Source organism: Schistocerca americana, chromosome 8 (assembly GCF_021461395.2).
Source record: "Schistocerca americana isolate TAMUIC-IGC-003095 chromosome 8, iqSchAmer2.1, whole genome shotgun sequence".
Lineage (NCBI taxonomy): Eukaryota > Metazoa > Arthropoda > Insecta > Orthoptera > Acrididae > Schistocerca > Schistocerca americana.
The window spans coordinates 492,764,427-492,775,213 of record NC_060126.1 but is presented as its reverse complement, the minus strand read 5'-3'; the positions used below and the strand labels follow the sequence as shown (position 1 = coordinate 492,775,213).

At 35.9% G+C, this 10,787-nt stretch overlaps 1 protein-coding gene across 2 annotated transcripts in view; it reads right to left on the bottom strand.

The window, feature by feature from the left end:
* Positions 1–3,936: 3,936 nt before the first annotated feature.
* LOC124545163 (phenoloxidase 2-like) overlaps positions 3,937–10,787 on the bottom strand; it is a 71,961-nt gene continuing 65,110 nt past the window's right edge. For both annotated transcript variants that reach the window (XM_047123997.1, XM_047123996.1), the window contains exons 9-12: positions 7,318–7,506; positions 7,107–7,242; positions 5,006–5,232; positions 3,937–4,245 (exon numbers count right to left, since the gene is read on the bottom strand). In XM_047123997.1, the coding sequence (XP_046979953.1) occupies positions 3,991–4,245; positions 5,006–5,232; positions 7,107–7,242; positions 7,318–7,506 (807 nt within the window). In that variant the 3' untranslated portion in view covers positions 3,937–3,990. The remainder of the gene's footprint in view (positions 4,246–5,005; positions 5,233–7,106; positions 7,243–7,317; positions 7,507–10,787) is intronic.

Here is a 10,787-nt window from a genome sequence, read left to right as displayed (position 1 = left end):
GTTATTCTTACACATTAAGTATTTTCAGGACATGGTTTTTATAATGCACAAACAGTGCCCGAACTCTTACGGGAATCGGCAGTAAAGCAGCGAGTAATGAGTATGGTGGGCAGAGGCACTAGGAATATAGTGCGGGACAATAAGTTGCGAATGTGGGTCTCACGGGACGTGTGCCAGCAATAAGTCCCTGCATTAGCACTATCCTCTGTGTCCTTGGTGGCTCGAATAGAGCATCTGTCATGGAAGCAGGAGATCCCGGATTCAAGTCCTGGTCAGGTCACACATTTTCAACTGTCCCCATTGACATAACATCTGTACGCAGCTAAGGATATTCATTTCATTGTACTTTCATAAAAATAAGTGGCTTGTGTTGGTATGACCATTTCTAAGTGCAACACAGCCTGGTCATAATGGGTACTGCAAACAAATCTTACAGTTTTTACTATTTTTTTTTATTTTTTGTCTGGATGTCTTGGACACACAGAACACAGTGTATTTTGCTGGTGGGTTGGCAATTTACAGGTGCACTGTATCCGTTAGGCTCTTACTCATACCTGTGGCACCTCTGGCACGAAACGCCCTATCTTTGGACTCTAGCATCTTTGTACTAAATTTTTTCTACTCTCCTGGCATGCACCTTTTGTACTGCCATGATGTTTTGACTTACTTCAGTGCTAAATAAATGTATAAATGACATCTAAGTGTGTTATTACCACCCTATAATATGTGATAACCATAGTGGTTACCCCAACATCGTCATCGTATGTTCACGAGTTATTTTTTGCTTCTCTTCATCATTACCGGACTTCGTGTGCCAGCCCACATTGTCTTTGGAACAACGCATCTACTGGTGTCTTTCTGTGCTAGTGCCACACAGCCTATTAACTGTCCTTTTGCGTATACAAGTGTAAATAATGCAGGTTTGATAAGTGAACAAATATTTACACCCAGCTCAAAATGGCCACTGTCAAGTGCAGCAGCTCAACAACTGCCACAACATGGACAGTGCATGCCACCTAGTGACTTCGTGGGTGATCATCCAGTTAAAGACGACGTAGTTTACCCTTCATCTATGCAGTTACTTTCGGGGTGGTTTGATGTGCCGACAAAATTCTTATATGTTAGTGTCGCTGCACCGCGCTGCAGTGTCTGATCTTGTCTAATCTGAGGCAACAAACAATAGCTTGGAATCTTTTTAGGTGCATAGCGCAATGAAAATAGGCCTGCCATATTTCTCATTCCACTGTTCCCTCGAGTCCTCCCACCCTGATCTTGAAGCTCCAGAAAATATGAAAAATTTAGATCATTCCATACCACAGGTGTACTAATAGTATACCTTATTTTCATTCTACTTTTCACTGCCAAGCACTTCTGTTTCCATAACCACAACAGATATTTCTGGGTAATTAAGTTTTGAACTAGGGGTGCCACTTTAGGAGCAGGTTTATCCCAGATAAGATGTAGTTTGGTACTTAATTGGAGGCTCTTTATACCCAAGTGTTTCATTTTTCCTCTGAAATCTGTCATGTCATTACTTATTACCATGAATGACATCTTCCTTAGCCGCCTCTTCCATTACCACCGCTTTCCCTCTGTTCGCAACCTGAGTAAGTATTTGTTGTGATTCAGTCAAAAATGCATTCATTGACATTGGCAATATCCCACATATGAAGAATCTTCTTACCCTCTGCACTGAACAACTTTTCCATCAAAGGTAACTAATCCTGTATAGTTGAGGTCTTTGAAGACCCCAAGTGCTCACTTTCATTCATTCTTAATATACAAATTAAAGCCACAGTTAATGGTATTTCTGCACATCGATCTTTTTGTAATAGCAGGAAAAGACATCAGAGACCAGAACATTGTAGGATCATTAAGTAATGAAGCACAGGAAGGGCAAGGAGTATCAAGTTTTAAGACCCATGTGTGAAGCAGAGAGGTAAAGTCTCAGTGCCTCATGAGGCACATTTTACAAGTGCTCTAGCATCTCTTGATGTGTGCTCATATCCCATCCATATATCTTTAGCTGCCATTCAAAAATATGGATTGTCCCCCTTACCTTGTGTCAATCACTTCTTAACATTGCAAATGTTAAATTTCTTCCGTGGACTTAATTCTGTGGCATTTAATATTTATCTAGTAACTGCAAAGATTCTAATGTGGATACCACGTTCCTTCGGAGTTTTGTCAGGTTGGAGGCCCAACAAATTTAGTCTTTTCAAAAATCTGCAAAATTACAAAATGCTTCCTTGTACATAAGCTGTCTACTTAGTTTCAGGAATTTCCTCTTTTCCTCCTGTCCGTGCCCACTAGTTGAAAGTGGATATGGCAGGCTTAGGAAGGTGTAAATGTCACTCTTTCCAACCAGATCATTTCTTCTTTCACATATCACTTGGAATATACCATGTTACATCCTACATTATATATATATATATATATATATATATATATATATATATATATATATATATATATATATATATATATATATATATATATATATATATATATATATATATATATATATATATATATATATATATATATATATATATATAAAAATTAGTGAAAGCCACTGGTTTGTCATTAGATATGTGAATATGGTTAGTACCAGCACCAAACCTTGCGGGAGACTCCTTTTGAGTGGAATTTTACTCTTTAGTTCCTTAATAATGTTTGTTACTGAATGCTGTAACATATGCAACATATCAGGTCAAACTAGATTTTTTACAGCTTTAACAATCGAATGACGTGTTGCAAAATACTAATTTGTACTAAAAAAATTTTCTGTGTAAATGTTGCTTATGCATTCTGACTAGATAACTGTTGAGACAATGCTGCGTACTGTTAAGGCAATCATTGTTCACAGACTACTGAGTGGGGTAATTTGTACTTTTTTTTGTTGTATCAGGACTTCATTTACAACACCATGCATTATGTGTATAAAATCTTTTCCAGAAATGAACATGAGAAATATTTCTTGCATTTATAAATTGCCACAAAATGCCTTGAGTGTGACATTGCAATAACTTAGAAACCCCATTGTAGCCCAAGTCACTTTTCATCAATGTAACAATTGTGACAATTTCAGATTGTGTGCATGAAACTGAAGTATCAAATGTGTGTGCAAGTTGTGTTCATTTCAGAAAATGCAGATTTATCAGTTGCTCATACTGTGTGAGTTGAATGAACTTAGTTGTTCATCAATCTTGCAGCCAATTTAAGTATTTCATCCTGGTATTGCTTCATTCAATGGAAAACAGGTTGTTTCCAATTTCCCAAACCGGGTCATGTTGTGTCATGCCTTTTTGTAAATGATCTATGATGTTCGTGTGAACTGTGAACTGATGTAACCTATCTACAGGGATTTCTATTGTTTAAATCCACATATGAACTATGACAGCTAAACTTATAGTCGCATTTCAGTGTATCTTTTAGATTAAGTATGTCAATTTGCATACCTATTGGGCAAGGGTAGCACTACCTTTCTAGATGCTTTATCAAATTCATGATAATATGGAAACTTTTCTCTAGATGCTTGTTAGCAGTTTTCATCCCTTACTATTACTAATTTAATTTGTTGTGCATCAAGACATAACCTGAAAATTCAGTAATAGATATTTGCTACTATCTTTTGCAAAAAGTAAGCACCAAACTTTAGTTCATTTAAGGTCAAAAGTTCTCCACTGTTGTCATGCTTGCAGTGCCACTATGTGTGTTGTACCTTATACTTAACTTTATTTCCTGTTGCTTAGGTTAGAATTTACTTTCTGGTAAATAATTTGTGCCACTTTTTCTGCAAAAAAAAGCCTTAATTTTGTTGGAAGAGTTTTCATTATTACTAACTTTATAAAAATAACAAATAGCAATGTTGAAATTTTGTTTATTAAAATTATACATGCAAAAGTTTTTATCCAAAATTTTTGTAGGAGTATATAAGGCATCTGCAGTAAGTCATGAATATAAAATACTAATAATAAATAATAAAAATCATAGTTTGCTCAGATTAGGAGGCAGCACAGGAACATTTCCAGGCCCTGGGCCTACAGTGGTTTCATAATGCCTTATTTTCACATCAATTAAGCCCATGTTTGGTGTCATGAACTCGCGTAGAGTATTTACACCGTCTCTTGGCACGCGGTCAAAGGGGTAGCCCATGCTGCGGCGATCTGGGTAGAGACGCTTGTGCAATCCACAGTAACTATGAGCTGCACGACAATTTTGTTCTGGAGGGGGTTGTTCAACCTGGAAGAAGTTACACAATTTGAACTGTATGTTCCACATGTAAGGTAGTGGTAAGTATATTCAAGGTGTGTGTTAATGTAAGTAGTGCCTCATTATATCCACAGAACTATGTAGCAGCTGAAAACCATGACATTTTGTACAAAACCATATGAAACACTTTGTAGAGCCCTTAATGCTACAGCAGACTATTTGGGTGATCTGGCTGAAAAATTGTGTGCAAGTATTATCTGTAATTAAACTAATATACCAAGTCTGCAATGTATGAACACATTTTACGCAGGTGATACTGTTTATAATTTTAGTAACCTCTAAGTGATCCAGTACATGCATTATGAAAATTATCAACCACGATAGGAAATTTTACGGTACTTCATAGACACATTGGTTGAAAAACTTAAGCAGGCACTTCGTTATGAGCACTTTAAATGCTCATGAGAACATCCTTAAAAGAATCTGAAGTAATTGTCACTTTAATTACGAACCACAGTAAATATGATGTGAATACTTTTTCCATATTAAATGACAAACTGGAACCCCATTCAGTGGCCAGCAGATCTGAGATGTAGGCACCACATGGTTTCGTCTTTCAGATAGGATGTCCATCAAATAATCATGGGGAATTACTAACCTTTAAGCACTGCTATTGTTTGACAAACAATTTTCAATGAATTTTCCACCTCATACATAATTTAAGAGAAATCTTTTATAGCAATTTTTGCTGGAAATGGGCAATTCAAACAGCTGGCAGAAGAAAACTCACCTTGTCTATACTACCATCTGATACCATGACAAAGAACTCAGCAGGTAGGCCACCTTGGCGCCCCTTTGGTATCAACATGTGTTGTGGCCATCCACAGCCACAATAGGTATATTCTGCCACCTGTTGAGACTCTCCTACTCCAGTCAAATTGCGGAATGTTCTCTCAAATGGTATTGTTACTGATGATTCATCTGAACGGCGCTGTATGATGTTGCTACCACTCTTTACTGGAAAAGGGAATTTACCACTGAATTTAAGTGAGAAAACATTTACAATTGGATTTATAGATAAGATGCAATGGAGTATTATACACTGGAAGTAGACAATACATTATAAATTTCATTATTATTACATGGTGGTGAATGTAATACTGGCTTCTTTTAGTAGATGGGATTTGAAGTAAAATATCTTAACAGTCCATAAATGTAACAAATTATGGGTTATTTCCTTTGATATTGTTTAACACCTGTTAAATTGCTGAACTAGCAGAATAATTTTTGTTAAGGTGTTTCACAGCATATCTTTATGGAACCTTCAAGAATCGATGTTTGATACACAGCTTATCCTTCCACAATAAAATAATTTTTCACATTCACACTAAAATTCAAGCTGCTGTCACTTGGAAGTGTACCTTCATCTTTTAACACTACATTAACTTAATACCTGAAGAATGTAGCAGGGTTAAGAAAGAATAAGATAAAAAAATGAAGTTTTAAGATTTTAACTATGGAAACCAGTTGTATGATTTTACTAGTATAGTTGAAACGTACTCTTTGCAGTTTTGATTTATAAGCCATGAAAAGGAACTAAAAAATGATGTAATTTAATCTCAAAGATACAAGAAGAAAATTTGTTTGACTGTCATACCAGAGGACTACTCTGGTAAACTTTATCATTGAGAGACAAAGGACTAATTTCGAGATGCTTTTATACTTCTAGTATTAACTACCTTCTTGTTCTGATGTGCTGGCATAAAGACGCACTGTATATTTTCAGGTCTGTTTGTGTGAAATGAAGGTGTCAAATGATGAAAAATGTGTTTTATAATTTCTGTCAAGATCAAGCCTAAATCCCATACCAATGGAGTACAAATTATTCTGTTAATTCGAGAAGGCGAATTTTAGACGGAGGCGACCATCTTTACGACGGTGCTGCTGCTCAACAATAGAGGTACACAATTGTTCTCACTACTTTCCTTTGGTGGCCGCCAAGATTAATTTCGGTGCGTTTTTGCCAAGACATTCAGAATCTGCAATCTTCCTTTTGGTATAAAAATAGGAGTCTGATTGGAAAAGAAATATTCTTAAATTTAAATAATTGCAATTTTTTTACCCAGGCCACGGGGAATGATAGAAAGTACGTGCCTCTACCCTGATTGTACGTTCGCAGTCTCCGAGTGTGTTACAACATAATTATTTTACAGAAAAAAATTTAAGATAGATCTTTCATCAGATCGCAACCACTCGTACAAGAATGTACGTACCCTCTGAATGTGTCTGGTCAGTCGTGCGCATTGTTCTAAAGCTTTTCTGTTAATATTCTGTGGATTGCATCTCCGCAATTAATTTTTGTTTATGCCGCAAATCACACTTCAAGTGAAGTATCTGTTACTCAAGCTTCAGGCTCCATTTAATGTCAAAAAATTCCGAATTATGGCTGACTAAGCAAACTGCTACAATAATTTCATATCTCTACAACTACAATAACAAAAAAAACAGAAAACAATAACAGAGCTGGTACATTACAGCTGTAATAGCTGTGTACAGACAAAAGGTCTATTTTTGTATTTTTCTTCATTCATTCCACAAAACTATTGCATCATGTATTTTCAATGCAACACTCAAGTGCAACTAAGTAAAGTATTTACTGATGTAACCAATCCAGTTTTTGCTCACATACTGGGCTTTGAGTTACAACCCACTGGGCATAACTACCAAAATTTGTTTTGGAGGAATTTTGTGACAAGGGAATTGCCTCATGATGATATCTTTTATGGAGATGATCTTTAAGTATTTTCATCCAGCATTTTTGTCATAATGATGAGACTTTGAAAAAGCCTTAATATACATTATACATGCTGCTTATAAGAGTAAATACTTACACTGCACAGAGAACTTGTCAATTTCAATGAAGAGGGATCTCTGGTCTCTTAACAACATTGGAAGACCTCTTTCATCGTACTTTGGTGCCATGAAAATTCTCACAGTTCCTGGTCTTTGAGGTCCTTTATTTTCAACCTACAAGTATCAATTATGTTAGTCTGTTTTCATTGAATAGCAAATTGTAAAATTTAGTAGATGATTGATACGTACTTGTATCTTAGTGACAAATGGTGCATGCTGCAAATGTGTGAAACGAACGAACACTGGACCTCGTGGTGCAAAGTCAAGTCCCCGTGAAAGATCTATATCATTTTGCTGCCAGTATGTGACAAATTCATTCTTTGGAGCTTTCTCTGATACGACTTCAACACCAGTAACATGAACATAATCAAAGCTTAGCTGAAAAAATAATTCAATAAAATAATTTAATAGTTTCACTGCAACACTTACTCTCTATACCTTCAGACAAAATGTTACACACACACACACACACACACACACACACACACACACACACACACAGTAACTGAACAATACACCATAGATTAGACTAGAGTAGTACTTGTTCCATAAAAGAATGAAGCCTCTGCAGACGGATAAAAGTGGAAGAATGAAAGACTTGAAGAGGTGGTAATAAATGACAGGTCTAGAAAGACATTAAGCCCCACTTTATCTCTTACTATTTATTTATTTATTTATTTATTTATTTCTTGTTCTGTAGATCCAGTTAGTGAGTCAATCACAAGGATATGGAACGTGTCAAATTGTACAGGTTTCAATTTAAACTTACAATAAATACAAGGGCAATTCAATGGCAAATTGTACATAGTTTATGTAAGACATACTATAAATACAGTAACAGATACAATGTCAGCTAGATAACTACCATTTGACAGAAAAAGGAGTTTTAAATAAAGGTTAAAGATAAGAGCACAAAGTTAAATCAGATATTAGGCCTACAAGAGTAAATACATGTACAGCCAATCTGTTGTTACAAAAAGTGCACTAATGCCCAAATGCACAATAAAATCAATTGAACTACTTCTAGACAATAAGTTTAGTGATGGTATACATTATCTTTCAGGTATTCATCCACAGTATAATAAGATTTCTCTGTCAGGTAACCTTTGAGAACTTGTTTAAATTTTGGCAGTTCTGTATGAACACATTTGATATGTAGTGGTAGAGCATTGAACAGATTAATGCTGGAGTAGTAAACTCCTTTTTGTACCAGAGTGAGACTTTTCATTTCTAAATGTAGATTGTTTTTGTTCCTGGTGTTGGAATAATTTTTGCACACAAAGGTCAGCAAGGAAAAAATATACTGTGAGGCAGTTGTTAGGATACCTATCTTCCGAAACAAGTGCCTGCAAGAGTGTCTTTGATGGACCCCACACATTATTCTGATTGCTTTTTTTTATGGTGAAAACTTTTTTTGCAAGTGGTTGGTTCCCCCAGAATATGATAGCATATGACATCAATGAGTGGAAGTAGCCAAAGTAGGCAACCTTAATAGTGTCAACTTCAGCCACTGAAGAAATTACCCGTAATGCAAATGTTGCCGAGCTATGTTTTTTACATAGATGAAGAATGTGAACTGACCAATTACATTTACTGTCTATTTAAGCACCCAGAAATTTTGTGTTTTCAACTTTCTGTATTGATTGATCTCTACATTTTATGTTGATTTCATCGGGATTACTTTGTGGTGTATGGAACCTCATATAATTAGTTTTATCCGCATTGAGCAAGAGACCATTTGAGGAGGACCAATTTAAGATGTCATTAATAACAGTATTTGTAGTTTTTTCAAGATCATGATCAATCAAATCGTCAATTAGAATTGTGGTATAATCGGCAAACAGGGTAAATTTGCTGTTTGTCTCTGAACAAAGAGGAAGATCATTAATAAAGATGAGGAAAAGCAGTGGGCCCAAAACGGAGCCTTGAGGCACACCACACGTTATCGTGCCCCATTCAGACGAGGCAGGTTCTCCAGGAGAGCCATTTAGCATTACAGTCTGCTTCCGATCCTGTGGATATGATTGTAGCCACAAGCCAACAGTACCACCTAAACCATAGTATTCTGCCTTTTTCCAAAGAATTTGGTGGTTTACACAGTCAAAGGCTTTTGTAAGATCACAAAAAATACCCACTGGAGACTTTTTTGTTAATGGCTTCCAAAACTTGGTTGCTGAAAGAGAATATTGCCTGTTCAGTACAAAGACCGGCACGAAAACCAAACTGATTTTTGCTTAAGATACTGTGGAAGTTGAGATGGTCTACAATCCTCCTGTGCACGAGTTTTTCTAGAATTTTCGAGAAGGTAGTTAATAGGGATATTGGGCGATAGTTTGTAACAATGCTTTTATCCCCTTTTTTAAACAGAGGAATCACTACAGCCAACTTAAGTCTGTCAGGGACAATCCCATCATGTAGGGATGCATTGTGTATGTTGCATAAGACAGGACTAACAAATTTATAACAGTGTTTCAGTATTTTACTAGAAATATTGTCCACACCAGCAGAATTGTTATTTTTTAATGATCTAATTACTCTTATGACTTCGCTTACAGTAACTAGAAGTAAGGATAACTGTGGGATTCTGTTGCTAATAGCTTTCTGTAGGAGGGACAATGATTCTTCCATAGAACCATTACAGCCTGTCTTCTCTGCTGGTCTCAAAAAGTGGTTATTAAATATTTCTGCAACCAACTCAGGTTTCTTTATGATACTGTCCCCTGTATTAATCTCTACCTGAGACATGTTTCCTGTTGTCCTGCCAGTTTCCCTCTTTATTACATTCCATATAGTTTTAATTTTATTTTCTGAGCTTTCAATTTCTGATTTTATGCACATACTTTTAGATTTATTTATAACCTTCTTGAGAATGCTACAGTAAAGTTTGTAGTGTTGTCGTTTCTTTGGATCATTACAAGTCCTGAGAGAACTGTATAACATCCTCTTTGTTCTACAAGATTTTATTATCCCTGTAGTGATCCAAGACTTCTTGGCATTGCCTATATGGATATTTCTAACAACTTTTTTGGGAAAGATGGACTCAAATACAGACATGAATTCATTTAAAAATGAATTGTACTTTTTGTTTACATCTGTTTCCCTATAAACTCGGCTCCAGTCTCTCTCTTTTAGGCTATCATTGAATTTTTTAAGGCCCTGTTCATTTATTATCCTAAAAGATTTCCAAGAATGCTCGGAACTGTTGCACACACTGATATAATTGAGCCTAAGCAATTGACCACCATGATCAGAAAGGCCAAGGATTGGATGTACAGTGATCTCATTGCATTTAGACTTATCTATAAATATATTATCTATCAGACTTTTACTGTCAACAGTAATCCTAGTTGGGAAATCTACTATTGCCATCAGATTGTAAGACTCCAGTAAATGTACTAAATCAGCTTTACTATTGCCCTCGTTTAGGAAATCAACATTAAAGTCACCAGTAATTATCAAGTTCTTGGACTTCGAGTACAGTATGGATAATAAAGAATCTAAGTGCTTAAGAAATACATTCAAATTCCCTGAGGGAGATCTATACAGTGCTAACACTACAGCCGTGAAGTCATTTACAGTAATCTCAACACCACATACTTCAATTTGTTGCTCTATACAATGGCTCTTTAAATCTAATGCATTGTAAGATGTTTTTTACA